The following is a 16958-nucleotide window of genomic DNA, read 5'->3' on the forward strand; positions in this document are numbered from 1 at the left end:
TGGGGGTAAAAGTAGGTTATCCTTTGTGGACCTGAACTTTAGAAAGAGCTTTTGTATGTTTTAAGGGTGCTTTGAGGTCACTTTGGACCTCTGCATAGGAGATGCTTGGTATCGTCATTTTATTTTCAGTACAGTAACTGTTCTTAACTCTGTTTTGTTTTTGCACAACCACTATGTATTTAATCATTCCATATAAATTTTCCTATTAACAAATCTATAAAAAATGCTTTTATCTCACGTAGCTAGAAATTATAACTTCAGTTATTTTGTAATCTTTAGGATATTGGAATGGTATATAAGCATAAGGAACAGAAATGAAAGTATCCTATTATATTAGAAATTACTTTAGATTATGATTAGTAAGGCATTATTGCAAGAGTCATTGGAAACTATTCTTTATTAGCAAGAGGAACATCTATGAAAGACCCCTTAGAGTACTTATTGGTTGTAGTTTCTTCTGCTGTGGTAAGATCAATGACAGAAATTCTTTCAAAACTGACAACAACCTCTTTTTCTTCCAAATTTCCTGAAGTGCCTTCTTCATTTTTCTCTTTCAAAATATTTTTGATATGGGGCCTAAATTTAAAGAAACCTTATTCAGATATATGATTATATGAAAATGTATTTCATATATATTTCTTTTTCTTAGATTTTGTGATACTGTTTTGTGATACACTGTTTTGTGATAAAAAATCTCCTTAAATAGAGGAGTTCGATGAACTGCAAATTCTTCTTTATAAGAAATTAGACTAAGTAGTCAGGTATCTGGCAATTGTTCAAGTGTGTAACTCAAGTTCCAAGTAATTTACCAGGTGGAGAACGGAAGATATTATCTTAATATTACAGTCCTTCAATTTTAATCTGTGAATGTAAACTGCACAAAGGAATGAACCATGTTTCAGTGAACAAGAAAATTTAAACTTTTCCTATGAAACCAGTCTTTGCTACTGGTTTATGTAGCAGAAACCTCATTTGACTGCATAAGTATATGCATATTTAGCTGGGGCTTTTTAATCTTTATTTGGACTTCACCAGCTCTATGAATATAAAGTCCTAAATGTCTTCAAAAATACCCTGATCCTGTAACTAAGTGGTAGCGTGCTTGCATAACTCAGCAGTTAGAGCATTGAGTGCAGTTATTTTTTCCTGAACTGCTAATTTTTTTTTTAATGTTTACATACTATATTAGGAGGTGGGAACTCTTAATTGCTATTGCTGCTAATAATAAGAACACAATATAATTGGGACATTTACATAATGAATAGTGAAGATATTGGTATGATGTGTGGCCGTGTTGCAGCTTTGAGCGGCAGCCAACAAAACAAAGATCCCTAAGTGCATTATTCTTCATAAACATCGGGAGTGCCTCTAAAAAGAAAAAAGTTCCTGTTAAAAGCTACAAATACTTACTACTGACTGTAAGCACGATTTAATGCACAAATTTTAAATTTTCCCTCTTTTTTAAATGTATTAACATATGTTTTAATTAATAAACCTTTTCTGGTTGAACCAGCCTCGTGTGTCACGGATACGAGCGTCGCTTTGGCAGGGAAGGAGGCGGCCGCGGGGGATGCCTGCGGCGGGGCTCAGCCCGCGGGCGGGCAGCGAGCCGGGACTGCATTTCCCAGCGGGCCGCGCTGCGGGCGGGCCGGCCGCTGCGTGCGCGGGGGCGGGCACCCCGCCCTGCCCGGCCGGCAGCCGTGCCCGGAGGCGAGCCGAGCCGAGCCGAGCCGTGCCAGCAGCCGAGCCAGCAGCCGAGCCGTGCTCCGAGCCGCGCCGGGAGCCGTGCCCGGCGGTGGCCATGGGGCGCCTGGCAGGGCCCGGTGGCGTCGCGGCCGCCGCGCTCCTCGTGGTGCTGCTGCGCTGCGGCTCCGCCGCCTCCCTGGCGCGGCGCGACCGCCCGGCGGGGCGCAATGACAGACCCATCATCGGTAAGGGGCCGAGGGGCCGCGCACCCTGCCTTGGCCGTAAGGGAAGCGTCTCCCGGAGCCGAGGTTTGGCTGGAGCTGGTGTAAGCAGCCTAACGCTGAGCGTGCTTTCTCTAAGAGTCAGGCTTGCTTGAGAGAAGTTGCGGTGCGGGGCAGTCATAGCAGGGAAGCCGCGTGTTAGTCAGGTAATGTGTGTTTGTGTGGTACCTCGTGACGGGGCGCCCTAACTGATGCCCCGTTGTCTCGGTGCCTGCAGTTCCTCCGGGCAGTAAATGCATCGCTGCTAGCTGGCGTATAGAAAATGGAGCTTAATTCATTAATGAGGGCACGGGTCGTAGGAGGAGCGGCTGAGGAACCTGGGGTGGTTTTGACAGGAGAAGAGAAGGCTCCGGTGTGACCTTATCGGTCTTTACCAGTGCCTGAAAGGAGGTTGGAGCCAGGTGGAGGTCGGTCTCTTCTCGGCACCTAGCAATAGGACAACAGGACAGTTTTAAGCTACCTAGGGAAGGTTTAGGTTAGACATTAGGAAGAATTTCCTCACAGAAGGGGTGATTAGATACTGTAATGGACTGCCCAGGGAGGTGGTGGAGTTACCGTCCTTGGAGGCGTTTAAGGAAAAACTGGGCATGGCACTTGTTTCGTGGTCTAGTTGACATGGTGGTGTCCATTTGTAGGTTGGATTTGATGAACTCAGAGGTCTTTTCCAAGGTAATTGATTCAGTGATTTTGTGACTTTTCTTTCAGTATGTAGCATTTGCCATTTATATGGTGCTAATTTTCTTCCTTGCGCCCTTCAGGGATATTGTCACAGGAATGTCACTTTGATGACTACCAGCGATTTGGAAGATCTTATATTGCGGCTTCATATGTGAAATTTGTGGAATCTGCCGGTGCTCGAGCTGTGCCTATAAGGTACATTTTTTTATCCTTAGGAGTGGATAATAATTGCATTATGTAAAGAATGTATGATTTTAGAGGCACAGAAAGTAGTTCTGCTGCTTTTCTGCATGTTTGTTGCTCCTCAAAAACGATTTGAAGATGCCACAATTCCCAGAGAGTTCCAGAAACTGGAATAAAAGCAGAGTGGAACATGTACTTTTTAATTCTTCTACTTATGTTGCTAGTCTTTCTTTGAAAAGTTCTAATTTTTTTTTTCCAGTAAAATTGCCTTCTGTAGTTTGCATGCATGGTTTTTGAAGTTAGCTATATTCAGTGTACAGTGTAGTGCCACACAAACACACATAAATACCTAGATACATAGATACAGATATCTTGTTTTTTTCACATTTTGTAGCCCTGGAATTCAGGGAATCAAGGAAGGCTATCAGTACTGCTTTCAGAAAGCAAAGTCCAATTCTGTTCAAACTATGGGTCACTTTCTTCTTGTATTTTGGTTGTTTGGTGAAATGTAGCAGAGTAAGTAACAGTTGACAGTACTTCATACCAATGCTTAGTTATAAAATATGAAATGCACTGAAACCAGATGATAAAATTATAAATTTCCATACTTAAAAACAATACTAATACAGCTGCAGAAAAACAAAATAGCATGTATCTACACAGTCCAATAACAGCACCACTTAAGTGCCTGAATTAGAAGCCAGCATTCCTCATGTAGCTGCTGGAGCTTTCAGAATGTTTCCTGACCAGAAACTTCACCAATGAATGGATGCTTCTAATTCTGGCAATTAAGTTACTTGCAGCAAAGCTGAACACTTTCACTTACACCCAGCTTATCACACCTCTGCAGAAGTGTGGCCATCTGTGTTGATTTTGGTTGGGGTAGAGTTAATTTTCTTCACAGTAGCTGGTGTGGGGGTGTGTTTTGGATTTGTGCTGAACACAGGGTTGATAATACAGAGGTGTTTTTGTTATCACTGAGCAGGGCTTAGAGCCAAGGCCTTTTCTGCTTTTTCTGCTGCCATGCTGGCAAGGAGGCTGGGGGTGCATGGGCGTGACCCACTGTTTGCAGCTCTGCCCTTCTTGGGAATCAGTTGGAAACCGGAGTTGCCGGTCTGCAGGAAATAATAACCATGCCATTCATGTAAATAGTACATTTTTCAAGTGTCTTGCAAAAGGGTCTCAGAGTACCTCATTAGGATCTCTACCTGACAGGGCCCTATTTTCAGTCTTGTGGATTGAGTCGTTTCAAGTGAAATGTTTCTTTTGATTTGTGTCCATTTTACTCTGTTTAAAGAGTGCCTTCTGCATATTTTCTGTGTCAGACTCAATATCTGCTCAATAGAGATTATATTTTTGTGGTCAAATATATGGATATCGTATGCATTCTGTAATTATTTTTTGATGTTTCAGATTAAATCTTACAGATGAAGAATATGATAAAATCTTCCACTCTATTAATGGGTAAGTCTTGAGCGCTGATTTTCTGTTGAAAGGTATGATGATTCTGTTTTTGAGCTCTGCTGTGTTCTCAAGAACATTGTCTTCCTACTCTCTTGAGAGGTTGTGCTGGGCACTGCAGACATGAAAATATATTCTAAGACACAGAATGCATTATTTCATCTGGTATTGGTGTGCTGCCTTTCCTTCCTTGAGGAACATGTCAGATAATCTACAACAGTGCCAAGGCTCATCTTGGCATTCCCTTGTGCTTGTCTGCAGACAGGGAGAAGTGACATTGTAGTTATGAGCAATTTTGCAAGTGAGATACTCAACTTCCTCTTTGTTAATTTTTCTGTCTTCCTCATTTGACCTGTCACCTTCATTTTGGTGGTTAATAGCACTTGCTTAGTATTTCACCCCTGTTTCTACCCTTTCTTCCCTCTTTCAGTCCTTTTCATATCTCCTCTATTATAAGAGTTTCTGATTTCCAGTCTCTTCTACTCTTTTCTCCATGTGTGCTCTCTCTTTTGCTGCTTGAATGGTCTGTCTTGCCCATTGTGGTTCTGTGTCTTAGGTCTTTGTTAGAAAAACTTCCTGGTTTTCAGGGGATCTGTGGCAACTGGCCACCTCTCTTCTTCCTTTTCAAATGTGGGATAATGTGATCTTGCCTAACAGATTTTATTGCAGACTAAACAAAGTCAAAACCTTTTATGTTTTTTAAGCCTTGTGTTAAAAGTGCACTTTAGAAGAGTAAAATCAGCTGATGCTACACTTCACAGCCGTGATGGTGTGTGAGGACAGAGCATGTGATTGGGCTACTTGTAGTCATGAGATGAGCATCTTAAACCATGAATACATTTGTTAAGCTTATGCATATAACTAGAATGTTAATCAGCGTGTGTAGACTTGCAGATTTATACCTTTGGCTGTCTGGGAAGTGCATTGTCCTCAACATGCCCTGGACACCAAGACTTGGGTCTTTGCAGTCTTGTGCTATAAGTGAGTGTAAAACAGTGATGCTTTTCTGTGCTGTGGGCTGTTGGGGACAAAATGAATAATTTCCTCCCTTGCTCATGGCTACCAGCTTCACTTTGGTTGCTAAAAAGGTTTTCCACCAATGGGGTCTCTAATTGTTTCTACCTCACCACCTATATCAATGCAGAAGAAAGTGTTTGGAAAGTAGATCCACTTTCTTTATCCTTCTGTCTTTGCAGTCATAAGTCATTGAATTTGTGTTATGTAGGTGAGTGAGGATGGTCTATATTTCCTTCTGGAGCCCTCCACTGTCACCTGTTGGCTTCCGTGTTAAAACCATGTGTAAATAAAAAAAAGGAGCTTTGTAGGGAATGACTTGTATTCTGTGGAAATTCAGAAGGAGGAGATACATTGATCTTTCACATTGTTCTTTAAGCTGGAAATTATTTACTAGTAAATGCTGCCTTCTTAAAATCATTAAATTTATTATATTAAAGACATAATTTTATGAATATGCTCCTGAGATAGGCATTGAAATGCCCAGTGGAAATCATCAGCTCTAACCAGGCAGTGATACTGGAAGACACGTAGTTGCATTTCAATCTGCTTATGACAATGTCAAGCCATTATCATTACTACTTAATGGGTTATTTCCTTTTTGCATTAGCAAAAATGACAATCAGTTTTACTAATTAGTATAGTCCAGGTTTTGGTTTGAACAGGTGAAGTGAATTTCTTAACACTTCCAGGTAAAGATCATCTTATTTGTCTAATTAGATCTCTGAAGAAACCTATAATCTGGCCTGTTTTAAAAATACCTTCCGCTGTATTAATTTTCAGTGTTGACACTGGGAAGTAAAGTTTTTTGTATTTTTGTGAATACTACTTTTCCACCAAATACTTGATGGCTTTTACATAAACCTGTGCATTATTGACTAGAAAAAAAAAACAAAAACCTGGTCACAAGGGTTAAAATGCATATTTGCTGTGCAAATGCTTGGAATAATTTGAGATGCTATTTGTTTCTAGCTGCTTGTTAGTATCTCATTGATTCGGATTGCCATTTTCAGAGCACAGATGTGTAGGGAAAATCCTACACCTATTTCAGTAAAAAATCGACAACTAATGGATGTGACTTGAGTAAATCCAGTTAAGGTTCTGCAGCAGTGGGTTAAGGAATGCTCACACATCCAGTTTTGTTGGTTCTGCAGGCACTGTTCCAGTTACAGCCAGAAGAGCCTTCCTTTATTTCATGTTACTGTTTCTGATGGTACTTGATTATTTTCCATGTCATCACGTGTCTATGTGAATTCTCCTCTAGACTGTGCTGAAACTTTTTCTTTGATGTTTTCTTGGGTTTGGGAAGCCACACAGGGAATTGCCATTCCTGATTATATTTTGTGGTGGAAAAATCTTGTGCACTATTTTTATGGAATTGTCCCTCAGATTGTCTTCCTTAGCTCTGTGGGATCCTGTGTGACCAAAGGCTATGGTCAAATATACTTTCTTCCTTTTTGATAGGAACTTTTTGATCTTTGTTGTCTCCAATAAGAAGGTACTATGCCAGGGCCACAATTCTATTTTTCTGAAACTGGACAGAATTAATTGAGATTTGGGCTGGAATTTTAAAGTGATAATGAGAGCCAGCTGAGTGTCAGGATAGGAAATGACAGTCATGGCTTGCAAACCTTTTGTATACCAGCTGAAATTGGTGTGTTTTATGTATTTTCTGTTTACTTTCTTCTTCCTTATGTTACATTAGGCTTGATCTATACTTTGTGGTAGAGTAACCATTCTTCGGTAGAAGAACACTAAGAACACTATGATTAAGTTAAAGTCTGAACACTGTGATTAAGTTAAAGACTGAAACTAACTTTCTGCTGTCTGCCTGTTCACTAGCTGTCCAAATTCACGTAATTGATGGAATGCTAGCCAGTGGAGCTGACAGGGCTGTTCAACCTACCCACCACTCAGGTGTCTACTCTAGAAAACCTATTTGAATCTCTAGTGATTCTCCTGACTAGATTCCTGCTGTCCATAATGGGAGCATAGATGCCTGTCTGTAGATTTCTGAAACCTAGACCTAAATCATACCCTTAAAACTGCTGTCAGACATTTCTCTGTGTACATTGTCCAAGTTTTGGGTTGATCACTGTTGCTAATCATATTGTTGGATGTTGCCTTTCAGGATACTTCTTCCAGGAGGTGGTGTGGATCTTAGGACTTCAGAGTATTCAAGGGTTGCTAAGATATTTTACCACAAGGCCTTGGAGGTAATTGCTAAGGAGCAGTTGGTTCTTGTTATTATCACTGTTATGAGATCAAAATGACAGGTTCATATTTTTCATAGTTTTGCACTGTCATTCAGTGGGTTAACTGTTGGCCTGAAAAGAGGTAGATTATTTCTTGATTCTGCATAAAACTTCTGCATTAATAGCTTAAGATTCGGACTTGTGACACCCACTCCTGTTATATGTTGTGTTATGGTCTTAAACTCCAAAGTTCTTCAGGTGAGAACGGTATTGTTTGTTCATTGTACCTGAGGCTTTATGGTTTTGTGTGATCATTGCTCTGCGAAGAGCAATGAGGAATTGCTCTTCCACCTTTGTTGCTGTCAGCTGCTGCAATTCTGTAATTGAGCTCCCTTTACTCTTCAGTCCTTGTGGAACTAATGTTTTTATTCTTTTGTCTGTCTTTATTTGTGGTGAGTCTTACAAAGACTATCTCACTTTTATGTGAGATGATTTCATTTGTCTTTCTGGAACTGCTCACTGTACGAACTGCAGCCTGTGCCTTGGTATGCAGTACTGGGGCAAGGGTTTCTTGTGGTTTGTTGTACAATTATGAAATTATGTTGACATTTCACAATGATGAATTGAATTGCCTATGTCTCTTTATGGTCAGAGAGACAGGTTTATTAGCTGATATGTGTACTACCAGTGACTGAAAGTCAGAAAGTAATATTCAGTTCATCCTAGGTAACCCTTTCTAACAAAGGAGGGCTTTTTCCCTTGCTGTTTGTGATAATTTTGTGTTTTGATATTCATTTTTCAAATCTTAATTACTATAAAATATTTCTAGTTTTACTTATGTAAGGTAAGCTACAATAGTCAAGAGTATCTTTACAAGTACAGAATGACTGAATTTTATCTTTTTCTAAAACAGGGGTCCTTTTCATTTGCAAATGTTCACAATGAGAAATTAAGTTTGATCTGGCACTGCTTTAATATGAATAGAGGATGTGAAATGCTAATTCCCATTCAAGTTTGTAGAATTTTACTAGTTAGACAAAAATCTAAATGAAATACTGTTTTCCAGCTCTTAAATTAGTTTTTAAAATGTTGAGTGCTGCTTAATGCATGCTTTGCCTCCAGGCTCTAGTTTATTTAAAAAAGGGGGTGGGGTCACAAAATCTTTGTTTTAGTTGTAACTGGTTTTAAACTGTAGTTTATCTTTTGCCTTCAGTAGTTTTAGTCCTCATTTGCAACTCCACTGTCTGTCTTTATTGTAAGTTCTGTGTCTCGTTATACATTGAGTGATCATGAAGACACTGCAGCCCCATCAGCCTTCTTTCTGTACATCTTCCTTGTTTTGCTGTGAGAAGAAGTAGCTCTTTGAGCTTTTATTATCATACTGTCAGTAGTGCATTAGGGGAGCATTATTATTCTGAGCCTGTAATTTTAGCTTTCTCAAAAATGGCTTTGAGCAGCAGCTCTTCAGGGGTGGTGTGCATTTTGTGGTATGCATAACTTAAAAGTGTTTAGAAACAAGTTAAGAAAAACGAGTCAGATTTCACAAAAACAGGAGTTCTGAAACATTCCAGTCTCCAACATACGGTTACTATGAGGTGTAAACCATTTAAAAATGCAGATTTCCACTGCATGTATGCACCGTGCTTAGTTAAGTCACAAGAAACTAGATGTGTTCTTGGTTTTTTGCTTTCTTTTTCTCCTTTTTGATTATTTTTCATATTGTTTTCACATTGACTTGGCAATTTTTATTCTTTTGAAAATGATTGCCACTTCTTAATGTTGCTTAAATGTACCTTTTGTACTTTTGGAACACAGGTCTAAACCTGCTAGCTGAACAATCATATAGGTATGTCATGTAAGACCACAGCTGTGCTAGTAGTAGGATTCACATTTTTTAAATACAATTGGGTGGGCACAGACATTGCAAAGGCTCCTTGCTGTGTGATCATAGCGTGCTTCCTAGAAAAATTAGAATTGTAACGAGCATGCTTTCCCTCAAAATGGTGTCAGACTCTTCTGTGTCCCTTCTAATGATTGCTTTTTTTAGAGAAATGTTGCCATTTTGTGGTTTCTGTTTAGGCTGCTCTCAAAATTACTTGTAGAACAGAACAGTGAAATCAGTATCCACATTAGTAGGCTCAGTTTGCTGCTTCAAAACTCATATACATCCTTTAGCCTTCATATATTCTCACCTACACAAAAGCAAGTAAAAGGAGTAGGAAGTTCTTGTCAGTCTCTTTTCTGTAGATTTTTATTACTGTTTTCTTACGTTGTTGCTTTTATTTTATAGGCTAACGATAAAGGAGATTATTTCCCAATATGGGGAACATGTCTTGGACACGAAGAGCTTACGTATCTCACAAGTGGTGAAATTTTACTTGTTCATACCAAGACAAATGGTTTTTCACTCCCTCTGAACTTTACCTCAGGTGAAAAATTCATTACATATCATGTATGACTTTTGCTAAGAGGTGTTATGTTTTGTTCTTGATAAACATTATGGGGTGAATGTTTGTGAGGTTCCTGCTGATCATCTTCTGTTAAATTCTTTGTTATTAAGTTGCATTGACTGTTTTTCTGAAGTCAGTGCAGCTGTCACTTCTTAAGCAGAGGAGTGAGCACAAGCCATTTGAAACCAACAGCAGTCAACAGAAACCAAAGTTGTGGCTCTTTCAGTCATTTGAAAATTCAGACCTACAAAATAATGTCTGCATTTTGTAACCAAGCTGACAAAAATCACAGGTACAAAACCTATTAAGCTTGGAGAGCAGGTGATTTTGAATTTTTCAAGTCACATCTTTCCTCATGATGAATAGTAGCGTTACTGTCCCATTTGAACAGTGTTGAAATCACAGAGATCCTTGAGATAGAGCTGTGGCACTTGGCAGCACTGGTAAAGCACTCTGTTGATACTTTACCCTTTGTGGGTAATCAAAAGAAATGTGGCATTCAAAAATTCTGCCACTTGTCCTCATTGTGAGTGGAAAGGCTGCTAAAATGAGTGTCAAAGAATGGTGCTCATTTTAGTGAGAACTTTGCTACCTGAGTTGGATCCTCTCTGTGTTGAGACCGGTAGACAGTGGTAACAGCACATTGGAAATCTGTTGTAGTTATTTTACTGATATTTCTTGCAGGATATTCTAAAATAATAAAGATTTACTACCAAAAAAAGTTTAATACAGCATTTTATTAATTGTCTTCTGTCAGTATAAGTCCATCTGAGACCAGTTTCGGTAATGGAAAATACAATTTTTTTCTTTGTAATAGCTGCAAAAGACAGTAAAATGTTCAGGAATTTTCCTGATGATGTATTATACGCACTTGCTACTGAGCCATTGACATCAAACTTTCATGTATGGAGCCTCTCCATGGAGGTATTTGATCTTTTTATTTCCTGCATATAAACACTTTTTTTTTTGTTAAACCTAGAAATAAATAAGTAAATAATACCTTTTTCTTCTTCCACCTCTCCTTATCACAGAATTTCACCAATAATGAAAAGCTTCGTAATTTCTATAAAGTTCTGACCACTAACACTGATGATGAAGTGGAGTTTATATCTACCATGGAAGGTAAGGAAATTAATTTCCTTTGTAAACTGTGACTGTAACAACCTAGTTCTTTAGGGGTGCTGTGGCATGGATGTGAATTCGTATTGCAAGTTGTTAAAATAGAAGGGTGAGCATCAGCCCTGTCAGCACTCTGGCCATGAGGAGCATTTCTGTTTGCAGGGATACTTTATCTTTTGAGTACTGTGAGCCTTATTACTCCTCCCACCTGCTGTTCCCTTTCCAGATATGCTGTTACACATTAGCACTGGCATATTTGAGGGCTGTGGTGTGAGCTGCACAGCTCTTGTGCTGCAACAGATGAATCCCTTCGCAGTGCAGCGTGCCTCTGTCAAGTCGTGTTTGCCAGCTGCCTGCTTAGGCTGGCGTTTCCCTGGTGCTCTCTGTTTGCTGTATGGGAAGGGCAATCCAGGCTGCAGAGGGAACAGCAATATCCCTCATTACATTAGTGGCAATGCTGGTTATTGTCCTCCTCCAAAAGCCTTTTGCATGACTTGTTTTGTCTGTCTCACACCGGGCTTGCTCAGTTCAGGAAGCAAGTTAGCTCTTCAGGGAGTGTTTGATCTTCATGAGTGCACCGCTAGCAGCCCTGCCATAGGACCCAGCTGCCACCAATGGGATTCTTCTGTGTGGCATTCTGGCTGGCCTCCAAAAGAGAAGACTAGCTCTTTGATCAGCAAACATGATTAGGCTAATGACAGGCATCACCCGTGCCTGAGAGCGGTTTATCACAGAGAAGTCATCAGTTGCTGTGCCGCTATTCCCTGGAAGAGAGCTAAGGACTGACTCCCCCAAAGTGCGCCAGGCGTGGCTGGAGCAGATGGGGGCTACCCGGGATTGACTGGGCCTTCAAGGAGACACTAAGACTTGTATCTTTCCCATGGAGCTGGCATCCTGTGCAGCTGTGAATGCTGAGTGATGCTGGCAAGCAGATGGAAAGCTTTGAGACTGATATACTTCAAACACTATTTTTTTATTGTGTATATGCATTAATTTTGAAATGAATAATCAAAAAAATTACGTACAAATAGTTTCCTGCATGGAATGAGACCTTTCTTTTACAGTATCTATTTGTTTTCCTTCAGTTCTACTGTGACTTTAACAGTGTTTCAACTTGCCATTTAAGCTTTTGTGAAACTGTTAATAAGTGAGGTATATTTGTAGTTTATCCTCTGAGTTTATTTTGCAGTAAGATTAATTACATGATTCTTAAGGCATACACCTTTACACGCTTTGTGTTTTGTTGTAGCATACAAATATCCAATTTATGGCATGCAATGGCATCCAGAGAAAAACCCTTTTGAGTGGAAGGATTCTCCAGGCATTCCACATTCACCATCTGCTGTAAGAGCAGCGTATTATATGGCTGATTTCTTCGTTAACGAAGGTAAAAAGTTTATTATCTATAAATGTTGGGGGTTAAAGTGAAGCATTTTTGAAAAACTTTGAAGATGATGGACTTCTTTTTCAGCTGTCAAAGTTCAGTACCTCGTAGTACCAGTAAGCTTTATAGGCTTATAAAACACCAAAAGATGCTAGAAATAGAATGACTTGGTGAAAGTAACATCAAAAGGCCAAGCATTCCAAAAACTCTTTTCACTAGGCTGTCTCTAAAACATTGTTCTGTGACTTTCTACCATTTCAAAATATCCCTGTAACATTTTGGCCTCTTTCACAAAGACAATAAAACAAAAAAAGTACTCCATTCATAACTCCAGGGGCTTCTTCAGTTCCAAACTGGCTTACAGTCATTCAATGTGTCAGTTTTGCTTGCAAAATGCATACATCAGGACTGTAAATAGGGCTTGGGCAGTATGGATGTGTCAGAGGGGTGCAATATGTGCCCTACAGTTGTATACTATAGACAGCACAAGAAGTTTTTGAATTTTACAGAGCTGCTGAATTTTTTTTTTGTTCATACTCTAAGAATCTGGAAGTAACTAGTGCATAACATTTTGATAGTTTATGATGCTTCCCATCTGTTTGTTATAAATAAGGAGGCTATAAATAGAGGAGTATTTGAAGGAATCAAACTTTATTCCTTAATTTATCCCTACTAAATCATTCTGCTGGACTATTTTATGAAATTGTCTTACCTCCTTGATGGGGACTATAAAGAACATAATAATTAAGCTGGTTGAGTTTGGTCTCTAGATTTGGTCTCAAGTCAAAAGAGTCAACTTAATGAAGGAACTAGATAGTTATGTAAAGAAATGCAATTTGTGCTCATCTGGTCAGTGATAGTGTAGAAATAAAAATTGCATTTCATACAAATTCAAGGTGCTTTTTTGCATAAATTAGTCCTACTCCTCTTTGTGAAAATGTAGCAAAACCATTTTCATAGGGAGCTTAGGGCCAGGCAGAACTGGGCCTTTGAGCAGCTTGGTCTAGCGGAATATGTCCCTGCCCATGGCAGGGGGATTGGAACAAGATGATCTTTAAGGTCTTTCCAACCCAGGCCATTTTATGAGACGGCAGACTGTGATAAAAACAAGGAGGGAAGCAGGATAATATACAGTATAAGTCTGGTTTTAATTCTGTAGTCTAATACTAGAATGCAGTGTGTTCTCTGGCTTTGTTTGCTGCTTTCTGTAGTATCTGTCTGCAGAGTGTATTCCAAATAGAAGTAAGCTTGCTCAGGCCATTATCAAAGTTAAGTGGGGCAAAACAAGTGCCAGCTCTGCTTGTAAATCCAGTTGAGGCACACTGTGTGTGAGTTCTGTTACACATGTGTACACATCCAAGGAGCTTGTGCTGAGTGCCACACAGATGTGTCACTAGCTTTTGGATCTACTGACCTACAATTCCAGTAGAGCAAAATTTCTTCAGCCAGATTTGTCTACCCCCATCTCTCCTACCAAATCCCAAGCAGCCTCCCCAGTCTTTTGGAGAGGTACTGAAGCATTAGCTGCTGCTACTGAGTATTTCATATCCTAACTTTGCAATGAATAATTGGCATTTTTAGCTAATGTAAGGCAGAACATCTTCCCTAACTTTGAAAATAAATCACAAGATGAAAAATGTAAACTTATCAGTCAGTAAAAATATACTCATGTGTGATCATTTAGGAACTAAACCATTCTACTGAAGTACCATTTTTGTATTCATCCATCATTAATTTTAACTTCTGTAGAGTTGCCAACTTGATAAAGCAGGGGAGGATTCAAATTTATTGTCCTCATCAGCACAGTCCATGCAGCTTTCAGTAGGCTGATACTCTGATGCGTTTCTTTCAGAGTTAAAAGTACTGGTATTTTTGGTAGATACTGCTAGTATCTCATGCATAACTATTTTATACAGTCTCGGCTTTAAATTCTTCCTCTCCAGTTATAAAATATGCTATAGCCAGTTATCTGAAGATGTATCTTCACAGTTCTTCACATACAGGCTACTGTAATTCCATTTGTTGTTGTGCTACACAAAATAACCTACTTTACCAAGATAAATATTGTTGAGAAGGATAACATTAAAATGATCTGTACTTTTACAATGTTTTACAGCCAGGAAGAGCATGCACCATTTCTCCAGTGAAGAAGAGGAAACAAAAGAATTGATCTATAATTACAATCCCATTTATACAGGAACATTTTCTGCATTTCAGCAAACCTATTTTTTTGATTGAGTATGTTGTCAAAGGTGCAGTGTTGTTATTTATAAATGGAATTATTTGCCAGCATTGTGTAATTAAGCTGATATAGTGACAGAAAGCTAGAACAGTTTTCCTTTACAGTGATTTATTCTGTGTATCTTCTGCAATATTGAAACATTAATATATAAATTTACATTCAATAACATAATAATCATCTTGGATCACACTTTAAGGCACGATACAGAAAAATGTATTTTTCTTCCAGGAAAGAGGACTTGACTATGCTTATAAACTTTGAAGTAATCACCTTTGGTACAAGGAAAAGCTTTCATTTATTTTAAAATATGAGACTTACCTTTGTAAAATGTTGTGGACTATGATAGCACTAGACTCTTAGATACATTGTGTAATAAAATCTTGTCCTTTTTAAATTATTTAGCAAATGAGACTCTTGGATTTGTCACAGATACGTGTATGCAGCCAAGTTCTTGACAGGGGTTCCTTTGTCATTTCAAAAACTGACCAAAATAGTAAGGCATGGTAGCAAACAGATATTCTTGCCTAAGAAGCATGTTTTGTCCCATTTGTGAAACTGCTTCTCTTGTATATTGAGCATTATTTGGAGTCCTTATACTTTGTGAGGCCTTCATATCACAAATATCACATAAAATAAGTTTGGAAGGCATAGTTCAGTGCTGATTCCACTTTCAGTTCTTTTCAATTCAGTTTTATACATCCTCCAAGAGTTTGTCTTGGAGTAACTGGAGTCAGCAGCCAGATATGAGATGCAGGCACTCACTCCTTTGTATTTAGAAGAATGTAAACTTAATTTTTTCTCTGAAGTGTCTGCCTTTTCCCATAGCTGGATAGAATTTTCACTTGAAGTCAAGAGGTAGTTTGCCACTATATTAGTAAACAAGGTAGTTTCTTTCTGTCTTGTTTAGTAGTTCTGTGCAGCTAGAATTTAAACAGCGGATGAATGTATATGAGAAACCTGTTAAAGGTGACACAATGTGATAATAGCAGTTGCATGCAATACACTGGCACTGTTTTCTCTCTGCTTTGCTCCAGACCTGGTGAAAGTTTTGTTCGGTGGTTTTGTGTGTTGACCAGAAAGGAGCTAAGATTAGACAATCAAATGTAATTCTCCTCCCCAGCTTAGCTTCCAAACTCTTGCTAACATTAAAAAGGATTTGGAGTTTATGAAGAATTCAGGTTTATAAACTTCAGCTCTGTTTTGTAGAACTTCATACCCTCAGGTACCATATCTGAATAAGTCTGGTAAGTTTCTCAGGTTTTTCAAGTAAAACTCTCTCTAACTTGTTCTTTATCATGAAACAACTGCATAAGAGAATGTGAAATGCATCAGTTAAAAAAAATCTATGAGGAAACATTAACTGTGACTAGCAGAAAAACACTTCTAAGCAATTACAAGCTTAAACATGAGATATTTTTACATTTGTCATATCAACCAACTTAGTAAATGGTTATCTTTTCATGCAAGATAAATGTCTGCAATGGTAGTAATTAGTTACTAAATGTGTAACTATAAAGAGTATTATGTGTAATATGATGAGAGAAGTTTATATATTATGAATTTGTATGTGTCTTTCCTTTATACCCTTTCTCTTGTAAAGCCGTATTTGATGATTTGCATGATTTTTCCATGATACATGGAATAAACTTTCTTTCAAGCAGACTTGTATTTTTGTCATCTTTTAGGTACCACCGATGAAGCACTGACAACAGTCATTGTTTTCTTGTTTCCATCTGTGATAGTCATAAATCAGGAGGTTACAACCTGTATCCACTTTCTGTGTTCATGCCAGCAAGTCAGGGTCAGGGCGAGTGAGATCCATGGCCTGGCACAGACATGTCCAGAGCACAGGTACCCTTGCCCAGGGCTTGAGCTTAAATGCACTTTAATGTGGCTGCTGAGACAGGGGCAGGAGCTTTCAAGAAGGCTGCCCACAGATCATTCTCACAGAGCCTTTCCATAGCCCAGTCTCACAGAGCAGGCTCACCCCAGGGGCAGTGTCAGAGCTTGCTCAACACAGGCAGCCAAACCCCCACGAAAGTGGGGAGGGGCTGCAGCACTCAGGGCTCTGAAAGCTGTAAGCAAAGAAATTTCTGTCTATTCCTTATAATACCCAATACCTTCTATCATGTTCTCCAGCCAGAAACAAACTGCAGAAACCCAAAATTGCCTAGCAGTCACCTAACAGCGAGTTTAAAACTTTAAGGAAACCCTCCCCTCTGCTCTGTTTTGTACAATGTGGTTTTTCATTGCACAGACAGAACT

General features: G+C 39.1%; 1 protein-coding gene across 1 annotated transcript; it reads left to right on the plus strand.

The window, feature by feature from the left end:
• Window positions 1-1794: 1794 nt before the first annotated feature.
• Window positions 1795-16355, plus strand: GGH (gamma-glutamyl hydrolase). The gene is made up of 9 exons (XM_068187938.1): window positions 1795-1931; window positions 2726-2840; window positions 4242-4292; window positions 7435-7519; window positions 9789-9927; window positions 10766-10872; window positions 10980-11070; window positions 12317-12454; window positions 14568-16355. The coding sequence occupies exons 1-9, from the start codon at window positions 1802-1804 to the stop codon at window positions 14687-14689; spliced, it is 978 nt and encodes a 325-aa protein (XP_068044039.1). The 5' UTR covers window positions 1795-1801; the 3' UTR covers window positions 14690-16355.
• The last annotated feature ends 603 nt before the right edge of the window (window positions 16356-16958 follow it).

This window comes from Anomalospiza imberbis, chromosome 1, assembly GCF_031753505.1.
Source record: "Anomalospiza imberbis isolate Cuckoo-Finch-1a 21T00152 chromosome 1, ASM3175350v1, whole genome shotgun sequence".
NCBI lineage: Eukaryota > Metazoa > Chordata > Aves > Passeriformes > Viduidae > Anomalospiza > Anomalospiza imberbis.

What these genes read in the sequence shown, in the direction of transcription:
- GGH (XM_068187938.1), top strand. Translation starts at nt 1,802, where the DNA reads ATGGGGCGCCTGGCAGGGCCCGGTGGCGTCGCGGCCGCCGCGCTCCTC. An exon ending in CCCTCTGAACTTTACCTCAG is followed by an intron (nt 9,928 to 10,765) that starts GTGAAAAATTCA and finishes TCTTTGTAATAG; the next exon opens with CTGCAAAAGACAGTAAAATG. An exon ending in TATGGAGCCTCTCCATGGAG is followed by an intron (nt 10,873 to 10,979) that starts GTATTTGATCTT and finishes TCCTTATCACAG; the next exon opens with AATTTCACCAATAATGAAAA.